Source organism: Anabrus simplex, chromosome 1 (genome assembly GCF_040414725.1).
Source record: "Anabrus simplex isolate iqAnaSimp1 chromosome 1, ASM4041472v1, whole genome shotgun sequence".
Taxonomy (NCBI): domain Eukaryota; kingdom Metazoa; phylum Arthropoda; class Insecta; order Orthoptera; family Tettigoniidae; genus Anabrus; species Anabrus simplex.
Window position 1 is genome coordinate 1,018,675,770 of NC_090265.1, and position 14,725 is coordinate 1,018,690,494.

Sequence of the window (14,725 nt, forward strand, 5' to 3'; positions counted from 1 at the left end):
CTTACCCACACTAGACACTACAGGTCCATGATTATATGGGAAGCTGTGAAAACACGTAGAAATCCTAACAGTTTCAACAGGTACACTGGCTATCAAATAAGTAATACGTGGTTGCCAGCCATTAAGACTTTACATAGGTAGTTCCCTTCCCTGTCCCTTCACTATTGTTATTTCGTTCCGGTGTTTTCCAAACGTACTTTCCCCATTGCCAGATGTTTCATTCCAGGCTTGTGCCAATGTCATACTTTAATATGTACATACATCTGTTATGTTTGTGAACCTCTCAGACTGATTCTGATGGTACTGTCAGCTTCCGCTTCGAACGCTAGCCCTGTACCACATCCGGGGAACCCTCTGGTGACGAATGAACGTACCTCTTCCACTTCTATTATAACGTCTAAATTGAAACCTCGTTGTTTGAGAAACCTTTCTCGTGGACAGTCGAGATTTTCTTCTGAAGATGCAAAACTAAGTTCTCTGGGAAACGTAAAGAATTTCACGTTATTTTTTTTGACACGGCATAAGCCCAACAGCCTATATTATGTGTATAAGTACGGGCCATGAAAGCATCAATGGCAACATAAGTAATAAATTTCATTATGGTCCGCATTGAAGATTAATCATTATCAGAAGTGGTATAGGAAGGTCCACCTACTCAATACCAATTAGATTGATGTTATTATCTTTATTAAATATTGGAACTAGTTTTGACCCTATTATATTGGGTCATTTTTGGCCATAAAAAAAAAAATGGAAAAAAATATGCAGGTACAATCTATATATATAAAAAGGAGTTTTGTCTGTACACTGCTCAGAATTTTAAAAGAATGGTTTTCTGTATCGGTGTGTCCATAGTGACAGAGATCCACTTTTCAATTTCCCATCATCTCTGTATTTACGATACGTACATATGCGCATCACGAGAAAATGGCTGAAGAGAATTTAATGAAAATCAGTATGTGAAGTTGGGGAATGAGCCACTACAATCTAGGCTGCAAATAATTTTATTCACGCTGAGTGAAATGATAGTTTAGGGGAAGACACCTAAAATGTAATTTTTAATTACCTATGTTATTGGTCCTTTCGAATAATACTACATAACAGAAGTTATAGAGAATACAATATCCGATCATCTATGTCTTATTCATTGAGGAGCCTGATACAAGTAAGTGGAAGCAATAAGTGACCTGTGATCGCCAACACACGCTCCCAAATTTAGAGCCCCTCAGGCTCTTTTAATCACCTCTTACGACAGGTAGGGGATACTTTGGGTGCTATTCTACCTCCCCCACCCACAGGGAGATGACTATGATAAGAGAATTCATGAATATAGACTTTTGTTGCTTAGTCCATATCAACGCTGAGCATTGCTGACATGGAAATATTGTTCAATCATGTTAACTGGGGATGGTTTTTGTCATGTTTGTCTTAAGGTGTAAAAAACGCATGGTTATCGGTCCCTATCAATAAGGAAAGTTGTGAAGATAAGTAGTATAAAAATGAGAAAAAATCGTAAAGGAACGATCTCTTGAAGAACAAGACAAGAAGGAGTCGTGAAAGAAAGGAGGACTCCCTTTACATTAAATGTCCTAATATCACATTGTTTGTTATCATGTGCTTTGTCTCTTCTGCTGCCACTCATCTCCAATAGATGGGGTTACTGCTGCGTTTTGAGTATAACACCCTGCCTGAATATTGACGGGAAGTAGCTGGGAGTTAGATAACAATATGCCATTCCTCTGGTTCATTAATTTTCGGATACTACTGGTATGTGACGCACTGGTTCATCATAGTATTCCAGCAATTTGATCCCTACTCTCAGGCACAGATTGGAATGAGCAGTGTGCACCCTTAACGAAAAAATGGCAGATGCCTGGTCATTCCAGCTATGGAACTTTGGACTGTTAAATCGGCAGTGTAGTATTGTTCGTTAAAAGTGAGAAAATGTGCGGATTTCATTTGATCGAGTATTTCATATGATAGCACTGCTTTTAATTGCGACATTCCTCTTGATGTCCCTGTGATGACCTATGTTGATTTCAGTTGGGAAAACCACTAAGACAGTCCAGTGTTCTCCTTAGGACCTTTTAGATGGGCACACCGCCCTGCCGTTTTTACAGGTCGTCCGGCTAACATAACCAGGATAAGTGTTAGTTACATAATATCCATACATATATGAAACACTGGGTGCTCCAAATTAAAATGTGCATACTGTAAAACTGTTTATTTAAATGATTAATCTTCATTATCGTTACCGTGTTTTCATGGATCAGAGGTGAAAGAAGGTGCGAGCTGGAATGGGTCTATCTATGAGAGTCAAAGATTAATTTAAAACTAAAATAAAGGTTATATTTCTTTTCATATATTAAATTTTAACAAACAACAAGTTTTCAGGTACAGGTGGTTAAGTACAAAATAGAAAAAAACAGGAAAAACCTAGAAAAGACTAGTTATCATTAGAGCTTCAAGCCCATAGTTTACCAAGGTCCCAATATCACAACTGTTGCATTAGACAGATAGACAAGGAGACAATCTCCAAATTGTTTTACAGGAAATTTTAGATTACTATTGTCAAGAGCACTATTGCTCCAAAGGTTACAAGATATGGCCTTCCAAAGGCACCATTCAGTATCACACAAATATATTTCTATTTGAAGGAAAGAGCCTCAATGCTCTACAATTTCTGCCAAGGAGACCACGCTCCCAAACCCTTACAGCCTACTCAAGGCAACCATGCTTTTATTAGAGCGTCTTTGCTCAATACACTTACACTTTCAGGCCTCTCTAGGCACAACCTACAATTTGCAACACCATATCGATTAGTTTACACAGGGATGTCTCGTACCCATTCTATGGGGCCCTTATGGAAATGAACAGGTTTAATTACTGGCTCCAAAAACAATATGTATGGAGGTGGACACTTGCGCTGGAGGCGGACACTTGTGCTCGTTGAAATTAAGAGTTTAATTCCACATTACTGAGGTGACTAGATAGACAGGTTAATTTACAACTTACAAGCGAAAACGATTACAAAATCATAGTCGCCTCAAAATTAATTGAAAGGAGAAATCGAGAGAGTAACACTCTCTCTATCCCTGGATTACAGTTTAAGTACTTGACTTACTTGAACTTTTACATTAGAAGGAAGAAAGTTTACATTTTAGGAAATTGACAGTTACATAGTTGAAGATTGGAACCTTCACCTCGGGCCAGCTTGCAGAAATAACTACTTAGATGGAAAAACTGTTGGCCATTACCTTAGCTGATGTTCTGCCTGCCGAAGAATGAGGTCCCCACCTCCTGTCTTAACACACACACTCAGTAAGATGACGATCAGAAAGACAAGTTAACTCGAAAAGGCTTCAGCTTTTATACCCAAGAGAAGGGTTCGAGAAGGCTCTGGACTTAAACCAGACACACCCTCTCATTTTTATTGGCGGATAAAATATGTACAAGAAGCGTATGATTGGCTGAAAAATAAATATATGAAATATATGATTGGTTAGAATCCTACATTGGTGGGATGAATAAGAAATGTTGCAGACCTTGAAATATCAAAAACTAAGAAAGTCCATTTAGATTAGAAAACCCATAAACACAAAATTTCTTTCAATTACTAATTGGTCCACTTTGCACCATAGTGCATGACATCAGTTTTTTTAGTAGAGACATCTATGGAGAAAAGTCCGAAACTTCCTGAAATAGTAGTTGTGGCAAACACCCAAAAACAAAAGAAATCCAGTCAGTTTAGGCAACTTTAAAATGTCACATTAATCTATCCCTTTAGTAGTGACATCTGTTGATCAATGTCCCAACTTCCTGCACTAGCTGTTTCAAGTTTTGTATGATAGATAACGTTCCTCAAGGCGCTTCTTTTTTAATGCGCGGGGTTAAGGTGTACCTCCCGGTACAATTATTATCGGCATAATTGCAACGGAGGTTAAAGGTTTAGCTTGACTGTCACGTAGTATAGTGCGCAAGTGTGTCTGGATTAATGTGGATTTGCATGCGAGCACTCGATTCCACATGGTCTCACAAACCCTTAAGGCACTCCACAGCAACCGAGTCGTAAGCCCCGGTGCTGCATGATTATGAATGAACAGTAAAACACTAGAAGTTCAAATTACTCTGTTATGTCTTGTTCGTGATAATGCTAAAATAGTTAAATTTTGCAGTTGATGTTTACCTGTCTGATCTTATTGTTAATACCCTGAGGGGAATAAGTTTAAATTTTAGCATGTTCGTTTTTCACGTAGTATTCCCCACCCGGCTCCTCATTGCTGCCTCCCATATGATGAACATTTCTGGGGAGAACACTGCAGTCTTTGTGAGAGTGTAAATAAGGCAGATGGAGAGTGAGTGTCTGCCATTATAATGAAAACTCCCCAACTTGATCGTGACTGATAGTAGGCAATTGAGAGCTGTGTAATTTAATACAAACTTACAACTTGTACACTACTTAACCGAGAATTCTGTATACAATGTAGAATTCTGTAGCGAAGCACGGGTACATCAGCTAGTCACCAACAAAATATTACAGTTGGTATGTCCTGAACTTGTTGACATAACATGTTTAGAAACTCATATGATTCTTAATTAAGTTGATAGTTGATGATGTTTTACACATGCATCCAGAATTTAATGGGTTAACTTAACCTCATTGGAAACTAGTCTTAATATATTTAAAAAGAATCAGGGAGTAGTAGCCTATAGAAGAATGTGAACACTGCACAATTAAAAATGGAGTTAAAATAACACATTAAAAAACTGTTTCTTCTTTTATTGCATAATTATTATGATGTCCTTTGAAATATTTTCTAAGTCTTGAATTTATCTTTGTGTTAGATACCGTAGTTAACATGTATGCGGTGGACGTATTTGATTCACAAGTTGTTCCTTAAAGGATAAAGTATACAGGGGTAACAATAACAATTTTCTGTAGCACTCAAGGGGGACATTCACAACATGAATAAGTGGCCTTCCGATCAGATGATCTGATCCATCAAAATATTTGTTGTGAAGTGAATGTTTGGAAAAGAAAAATAAAGTGAACATTTGTAAAAACGGGGAATAGAAAGAATAAGGTAAAAAAAAATACAGATGTATGAGACTCACCCCCAAGTGCCTCGTTAGTTTGATAATTTTATTATTTTGGGATGATCTTTTACTATTTTTGGTTGAAGACTGATTATATGACTCCCTGATATTTATTTTTTTTAATTTTTATTTTTTTTTCTTCTAAGATTCCAGGATGACAGAATTTTGTCTCACAAGAGTTCTTTTATGTGCAGGTAAATACGCCAATGGAAGCACCTTCAAACATGAACAGACTTAGTCGTGTTCAAACACACAAACTTGGGCTCTTCGGAACCACTCAGCCTGCTGGGGGCAGAAGTATTTGTATTTTGAATACAAAAATAATGAACTGACTAAATCTCTGAAATATCACAATATGCACTTAAGAATGCAGTGTCCACTTTTTTTTTGGTTCACCTGTTGCTAATGAGGTAAAAACAGATAGTGGCAACAATACACTACAAATGTTTTCAACAGGCCAGTTGCAGAGATTGTCAAACATCAAACATTTCTAAGCAGTACAAGCTACTGTAATTCAGTAGAGGTTAGTGGGGCATAGTGAAAGAACATACTTAGCCAAGTGGCATTGTCATTTACTTTCACCATGGCAGATGTGGTTTTAATCTCGATCAAAGTACACAGAATTTTTGAGAGGGAAAGTTACATCTTTGTGGTTTTGATTCTTTATAAACACTGTAGATCTCATGATCACAGTATCAACAATCATGGAAAACTTGAACTTTCTCTCCTTCCTCTTATTCTTCTCTCTTGAAAAAGCTCTGAGAAAATATTGTTGTTACAGTCAGAAAATATGAAACGGTTACATACTCCCTGAATTTTTGTCATGTAATGTTACCTTCTTCAGTACCATCGAGCGAGTCAGCTGTGATATGAGTCATTTGGTTATAAGATTACATTAAGAAAATAGTGGGTCTGAACCCCACTTCAGCAGCCAAAAAAATCAGTCAACAATCAATCAACAATGATCTGCATTTAAGGCAGTCACCCAGGTGGCAGATTCCCATCTGTTGTTTTCGTAGCCTTTTCTTAAATGATTGCAAAGAATTTGGAAATTTATTGAACATCTCTCGTGGTAAATTTTTCCAATCCCTAGCTCTCCTGTCTGTAAACTAATATTTGCCCCAATTTGTTCTCTTGAATTCCAACTTTATCTTCATATTGTGATCTTTCCTACTTTTAAAAACACCACTCAAACTTATTCATCTACTAATGTCATTCCACACCATCTCTCCACTGACAGCTCGGCACACACCACATAGGCTCGGAACGTAAAATGGTTTCTCATTTTAGTACCAGGCAAATGCAGGGGCTGTACATTAATTAAGGTCATTGCTGCTACCTTCCCTTCACTATCTCAGTGTCTCCAAAAACTGATTTCTGCTGGTGAGATGTTAAACATCTATGCAAAATTTTTGTTCCTTTCATGAGTGATGATTGTCTTTGCTGATGTCACTTTTACCGAAGGAGAAGTATGTAGGGCATGTTAGATATTGCTGAAGCATAGCCACATAGCATTGTCATTTACTTTCACCATGGCAGATGTGGTTCTAATTTTGACTAGTGCCTGTTTAAACAACAACAAATCAGGTAATCTTAATGTAATGATTTTCTACTACTTGAAATGTAGAAATGTGATTTCTAATTTATTTATCTTACTTGTCAAGCTTGCAGTAATACGTTGTATGCTCCTATCAGTAAAACAGAACTTTACATTCTGAATATAGGAAAAATCTTGCAAAGTGAACAAGTTCATGAGGTTGCTTCTTTTACATGCAAACATGAACAATATGATGTGCTGTAGATTTTCCCATCTTAAGAATTTCTGTGATCTTGCTTGGGATTGCATCTGCAATCTTGAACACAAAATAGTAGAATCTTAAAACACTCAACTACTAATACTGACAGAATGGTTGATAGCACTCCATATGTCATAAGAAAAACTCCATTTCATTCCAGGCAGTATATTGTATTGAATTTGAAATGCTGGGTCTGTTCTCTAAGTATATGTATCTCGGTTATGCAGAGGACAAGAAACTGTATTAGGTGTCATTTAACATAAGTTGTTTGTTTAAGGGCTTGAAAGACATCATTCTTCATTGGATGCAGTTGTTTTTTAAATATGTTTCTCGTTTGAAAGTACTTTTCTTATCTCTTGGCTATATCCTGTCCTGTGATCATATCACTATCATTATTCTGCTACAGTAAGTTGGTTGTTGTTCATTCATGTCATATTTCTGCACTTTGCAAAAATTATAGAGCTATAAAACATTGCTTTGTTTATATAGATGCATTGTTGTATGAGACCAATAACCTTTCACATTCTTCTGTTTCATGAAATAAACTATGGTCCTGCTCCTTGGCTGAATTGCCATTGTTGAGGGCATTGGTTCAGAGGATCTTGGGTTTGATTAACAGCTGGGTGAGGGATTTTAATGGCATCTGGTTATTTCACCTGACTCAGGGACTAGGTGTTTGTGTTTGTCCCAAAACACTCCCCTTCATACACTCACATCACAACAACCACCACAGAAACATGCAATAGTGAATATATCCCTCTACATAGGGTTAGCATTAGGAAGGGCATCTGGCTGTACAACAAGCCGAAGTCCATATGTACAACACAGTTCGTACCTGCGATCCCGCCAATGTGTGGGAGTAGTAGTCGTATGTCATTGTTATTGTTTGTATATTCATTTGCCCAGGGCCCGGCACTCTGAGATTGAATCGCATTTGTGTTTCATAATCATTTCAGGCCTGTAATGTAGATGTGTAGTGTCATTATTGATTTTCCGCTCCAGCAGTCCAGATGTGGGAATGAACAATACTCCTGAGGCTTGTTCTGTTATTGTTGAAAACAATTTTTTTTTTCCCCCTCTCTTCTGCTGATTTTCTATGCCTGATACAGTTGAGGTTTTTCTGTCAGGGTGAACTCCCTTAGCATTTAGTAGCCTCTGCTTCATCCACAAGGCAGCATTTTTGAGTACTGGAATGCCTCATCTGCCAGCTGTACTTTTCCGAGGTCACCTTCTCCTTCAAAGATGTCGTTCTTTTTTTTTTTTTTTCCCCCTGGCTTGTGGCAGGCAGAGCCGTATACTGGGCCGAGGTTGGCAGGTTTAGATGTGTACTGTACATTCTTTATAAAAACCTGTTAATTCTTTATAAAAAGCTGTTAATTTTTTTAATTGTTCGTAGTACTTGGCTACTCCAGAGTCCCAGTCCCTTCGCTGTGATTTAATCCGTTTCATCGTGGGAGTAATACATCCGACAAACGAGCTGCTTTGTTCCGATATAATCCCCCGCTGGGCTGTGATAGGGTGGTTACTTACTACTTGCACTTCCATTGTTGCTGCATCAAATGCTAAATTAGCCTTGTTCTACGACTGGCTTGTATTTGAGGCAGACAAGGATAATATCATGAATATTGGTAAGTGTTTGATATCCAGCACGCTTACTTTGAGTGTCTCTTTATATTAGAATATCATGAAAATCAATAGGATCACATTCAGGAATGTAACCAGCCTGATAATAGTAAATTTTTTTGTAAAGTTACTGCTCCTACTGTTGTGTGATTTATTGAATAGCTGTTGATTATCAGTATATTAAACATAGAAAGTAATTAAGTATATATTCTTCTTAAGGTGAAGTTCTGTTCTGTGTTTTTCCAGTGGTAATCTGTGTGATTATCCTATATACTTCTAGTTCTGGTTTTATTGGAAAAAGCATATCAGTATTTTATATTTTTGTATTTTATTTTAAAATTTCCTTCAACTGCAGAACCTGCCATTTTGGTAATGAACAATTCAATGAGGTCTCATCCAGCAGTTACTGCGACGTTACTGGATTTCCTTTGTCGGGTGAGTACGTCATATTTTGGATCACATTTATTTGAGAACTTGTTGCTGTCCAGTCCAGGTTAAAAAAACATAAAGCATGGTTTATCCTTTTTCCTTTTTTTTATTGCTCTCTCTCTCTCTCCTCTGGTACTAACTTCATGCTGTGTTTATTCTATTATGTTTTCCTATTCCTGATCCTATCATTCTATATATGACTTGATCTGTTCCTTGTTTCTTTCCAGTACTTGCATAATGATGTATGTGTACATATTAAACTAGTGTATCTTCTTGGAGTAGTTTGAAATTAATATGTAGACTTTATTAATGCCCTCTCATTCCAATTAATGCCCTCTCCCCTCACTAATTTCCAACAAGAAAGTGCAAATAAGCAAATTATTTTTACAAATCATAGGAAGTACATCTCTAATTTTTATTTTACAGATTATCCCTCAGTACTACCCTCCATTGGTAGACAAAGTTCGATCGGGAATTTTTTCATCTCTACGTCAAATTCTGGAGAAAAGAGTACTTCCTTCTCTCTTTCCACTCTTTGAAAACCCCAAGTTGGACCAGGAATTAAGGTCAATGGTTAGAGAAACATTCAGAGAGTTCTGTATGGTGCCATCAACTGAAGGTATAATTAATACATATCTTTATTATTGATTCATTTTTATCAAGATTATTGCATGGTTAACCACAGACCTAAAAATATTCCTTTGTTTTCACCTATCAAATTTCCTTAATTTTTGTTGTTGAATAGAAGTGACTTGTATGTGTAATAATTTTTTACGGATACCAAAACCCCAGTAAAATGCTCTTCAGCGGATTATGTGTTAACTGCTTTTAAGCAGAAGACAACCAGATATGTACAGTAGACCTATAACAGGTATAAAACTAATTCAAATTATGTTAGCATTTTTAATGAAATATTTCAAGTGCTACATTTAATGTATGCCAAGATGATATATAGTTGACAGTTGGATGCTTAATGAATGAGATAGTTGTTTCTGACTAAGACTGGTGTTTTTATCTTGTTTCTTTATGATTTCTAATTTATCCAACAAAGAAAGTGTTTTTCCTTTAACAGTAAGTTTAATCATACAGAAACTTCAATTCACCAACAACAACATGAAACTGACAAGCAAGATTTTCCAGAACTAAGGAATATGAGTGTGAGAGAGAAGGGGTAACAAAACAGCACTCATGGTATTGTTCTGTACACTAGGGTGGGTTTAAAGAGCATGGATAATAGGAAATACTTTGCAAAACCAGCAAGTTAAGTGTGTCATATTCGTACTTTACAAATTAAAAACCCTGGTGTGAACAACTAGTGAAAATTTAACTCTTCTTTCAAGCATTGCTGATAATGAATTGAAAATATTCTACGAGCACAGTAAACAGGGTCATTTTTATAGTCTTTACACATGAGATGTGCAGGGACCTGAGAAAAAACATATATTATGTGGAATAGTGTGTCAGTGGGCACGTGTTATTGGAGTTTCACTTGATATGCTTATCCTTTAATAAACAAATAATTATATATTCAAATCTTCCATTTTCATTTCTTTCACTTGGCACATTTCATCCATAATTTAAAATAACTTAACTGCATTTAAGCTACTTGTTTAACAGCTTGCTCACTGAGGTCCCATACTTTAGTCCTGGTGACTTCAAGAGGAACATTGCATGGCAACAAGAAGGGCATTCCGAATTAAAAGAAATAGACGTTGCTAAGTGTTCTCAACTATCCCGAGAAATCTATCGGAGAGCTAGTACACTGGCGGAAAAAAATATCCAAACACCAAGAAAGGGTTGTGCTAGATTAACGAACATTGGTAGGCCTGTTTATACATCTGAAAGATGATGTTGATTCAAATTTCCCACAGATCGCATTAGCGTGGCGCTAGTAGCGACCCCATGCCGTTGCACATCAGGTTTGCTTTAAATATGGGCTGTACGGTGCGAGAGCGTTAGTTACCTGTGAGATTGGACGGAGTGACTGTGAGTGGGTCAAGAATGCCTTTACAGTGATGGAGAGGCCAGTATCAAAGGCTCACTGCTGTTGAACGAAGCCGTATAATAGGGCTACGTGAATGTGGATTTTTCTTCCGCACTATTGCAGAACGACTTGGCAGGAATGTCTCCACTGTGCATGCATGCTGGCAGCAGTGGTCACAAGAAGGTACGCTCGCAAGAAGACCAGGCTCCGGATGTCCCCATCGCACCACCGAGAGGGAGGACCACTGTATTTGGCGTATGACTGTGGTGTAACGGACTGTGTCTGCAGCAGCAATTCGAGCGGCAGTTGGACCACAGTAACACAACTAATTGTTTGAAATCGGTTACTTGAAGAACAGCTCCAAGCCAGAGCCATCTGCGACTTCAGTGGTGTCAAGCGAGAGCTCATTGGAGGATGGAGTGGAGGTCCGTTGTGTGTTCTGATGAAAGCCGGTTCTGCCTTGGTGCCAGTGATGGCTGTGTGTTCGTTATAAGGAGGCCAGGTGAGCGCCTGCATTCTACCTGTCTGCGGCGTTGACGCACTGGACTTACACCGGGACTTTTGGTCTGGGGAGCAATTTCCTGTGACAGCAGGAGCACTCTTGTGATTATCCCATGCACCCTGACTGCAGATATATTCATCCGTCTGGTGATCCAACCTGTTGTGCTACCCTTCATGAACAGCATTCCTGGGGGTGTTTTCCAACAGGATAATACATGCCTCCATGCCGCTGTCGTAACCCAGTGTGCTCTACAGAGTGTCGACATGTTGTCTTGGCCTGCTCGATCCCCCGATCTGTCCCCAATCGAGCACGTATGGGACATCATTGGATGACAAATCCAGCGTCGCCCACAACTGGCATTTACCATCTCTGTATTGACCAACCAAGTGCAGCAGGCATGGAACTTCATCCCACAAGTTGACATCTGGCACCTATACGACACAGTGCATGCATGTTTGCATGCCTGCATTCAACAAGTAGGTGATTACACTGGTTATTAATGGACCAGCATGGCGCTTTTGCTATGGCTTTTCTCGCACGGGTATTAACCTGTAGTCTTGTACCTTTAATCAATTAAATATGTTACCTTAACAAATATATTGCCAAAATTTTCATATTCTCCATTCCTCATTTCATGGCGTTCGGATATTTTTTTTCCTCCATTGTATGTAGAAACAAAGCCACATTGATATTTGAAAATGAACCCTTGTTGCTCTTGTAATCCATATAGCAGGTATAATACTATAACACATATGCTCAGTATCATGCTCCAAGCCATTTTAATACAGTGTAACTTGAATAATTCGAATTTGAAGGGACCGCAATAAAAATTTGATTCTCCCAAAATTCAAATAAGAAAAATGTCTAAAATGGGTACAGCAAGAAAAAAAGATAATTTATTGAACTCCTATGGCAGTGATTAATGTCTTAAGATCTTAATTTCATTTTCAATCTATGGTTTTATTATTTGATAAAAACAACAGTAAGTCCCCAAAGACCCTGTATTAAAACAAAAACACACAGAAAAGCCCAAAGAGCATACATATCATTACTTCGCCGCACTAGTAAGGGATACATACAATTCCACTAAAGTACATTAGATTACCTAAAATCTAAGACTACTTATTTTACTTAGGCTAAGAATCTAGGTCAGAGTGCGAACCGACAGGGCGGTTTCACCACTCTGCCCGACCTGGTGACATAATCACCACCTGATTTCATAATTGCCTGCTCTTCCCCATCGCCGCCACTAGGCTGCCGATCGCAATTAGCGTTGATGGACTCCATGTGCGGACTCTGTATGTCTTGTCTGCTCATAGGTCCCAAAAAAGACTCTTCTGACAAATTGGATATAGCAGGACTAGAAATTTTAAGAGCATTTCATTTTAACTGGTTAACATGCACTGTACGTGTCACCTCCTAACTGAACAAATCCACCGCAACAAAGTACACTCTCGAACCCAACCTACACAGTATTCTTCCTGGAACCCAGTTCTGAAAGCCTTTTAATTTTTTTTATTTCCACCAAAACCTCGAAAATCCTACAGTGAAAACGATCATCTTCTTGGTCTTTTGACTTTGAACTTCCAAACGATGCTTTACGCGAAGACTTATTAATAAGCAGTCCGCCAAACGTTGGTCGGTGGATAAGGGGACATAATGGACGTGACAAGCATTTTCTTAAAGGTTTGGATAGATCGTTCATCCAAACCATTGCTTTGAGTGTTATAGGGTGGACTGAACATTAATTTTATTTCTCTATCTCTACACTATGTAGGAAGTTCTTGACTACTAAAAGGGGGACCGTTGTCAGTTACTATTGTATGGGGATATGTGAACCTAGCGAATACCTCCTCTAATTTTTATAGTACTGGCTGAATTGCCGTAGACTTTAATGAAAAACATTTGATCCATTTAGAGTATGAATCAGATAATATAAGAAACTTTACACCTTGTAATTCAAACAGGGCCCCTGGGAATCCAGCCAGTAAACTTTTTTATTTTTATTTTTTAGGCAAAGACCGACCAACTGACAAATCTCGCACAACTGGGCCATTCTTTAGATGTCTTCATTCAAACGTGGCCACCAGACATCCGACCTTGAAAACATTTTGGTTCTGACAATACCGTTACGGTGCAAAATCTCCATTACCCGACTATGAAATGAGGGACCACAGCTCTTTCACATATAGCAGACAAACATCACTTGCCGACAGACTATGCCGCATCCTGTAATAGTTGCCATTAGCATTAAAATGAGACCAATTGGACTGCACACACTACAACTTTATTTAAAATTGGATCAGACTTAGTCGACTCCACCACATTTCTGTACGACAATAAGGGGGTATTAAAATACAAAAAATTTCCCTCAGGGATGTCAGTGTTATCCCCCGAGGGTAAACGAGACATGGAATCAGCTTGAGGAATCTGATTACCTTTTTTACACACCAATTTATAATTATAAGCTGATAAAATGACTATATTACTAGACTTGAATATGGCATTTGAGGATTATTTTTGTTTTCTGAAAACAACACCTTTAGTGGCTCATGATCACTGTACAAAAGGAATTCCCTCCCAAACAAATATTTACGGAACTTTTTAACTCCAACTATGAACTATCAATTGCTAACATTAGAGGTCTGGAAGGGTCATATAACGTTAACAATGACTTCTCTAATAGAAGAGTTTTACTTTTTGAAAAAGCCAACTCGCAATCTCTTCACTACACCCACGGCGAGTTTTTCTGAACAGACTATACAATGGTTCTAGAATTGTAAATTGTTGATAATAATTGAGCATGGACAAATATGATTTGTGTTGAGTAACATTTTGGGGTCTAGGTATGTTAATGACTTTCTCAACCTTACTCTGTGAAGGACTTCGACCATTTTCTGACAATTGGAATCCCAAAAATTCAAGACTTCATGAAAAAACACTTTTCAATATTTATTATTATGTTAAATTCATCCAGACGGGACAACACCTCCAACAACACAGACATACTACCTTCTCTGTCAACACCTCCTGCAATTACATCATCTAAAAGCCAACCAAAATTCTGAATACCACGCAAGACGTGGTCCATCGTTCCTTTTGCTGGTGCAGTGGGCAACCCCATAACTAGCCTGTTGTGTATAAATAAACCTTTTGGTGTGTATATAGTAAGTAGTTTTCGGCTTTGCTCACCCACTTCCACCTGAAATTAAGTGTTGGTTAAGTCAATTCGACAAAAAATACTTGCAGTTTGAAACTTTATTAAGCACATCCTCTGCTTTCGGCAGAAGGTGT

At 38.0% G+C, this 14,725-nt stretch overlaps 1 protein-coding gene across 3 annotated transcripts in view; it reads left to right on the top strand.

Annotated features, from left to right (window-relative positions):
- The window catches only part of IntS3 (integrator complex subunit 3), a 330,648-nt gene that overhangs the window by 165,102 nt on the left and 150,821 nt on the right, over positions 1–14,725 (top strand). For all 3 annotated transcript variants that reach the window (XM_067136962.2, XM_067136964.2, XM_067136963.2), the window contains 3 exons: positions 8,290–8,521; positions 8,872–8,951; positions 9,372–9,564. In XM_067136962.2, coding sequence (XP_066993063.2) covers positions 8,290–8,521; positions 8,872–8,951; positions 9,372–9,564 — 505 coding nt within the window. The remainder of the gene's footprint in view (positions 1–8,289; positions 8,522–8,871; positions 8,952–9,371; positions 9,565–14,725) is intronic.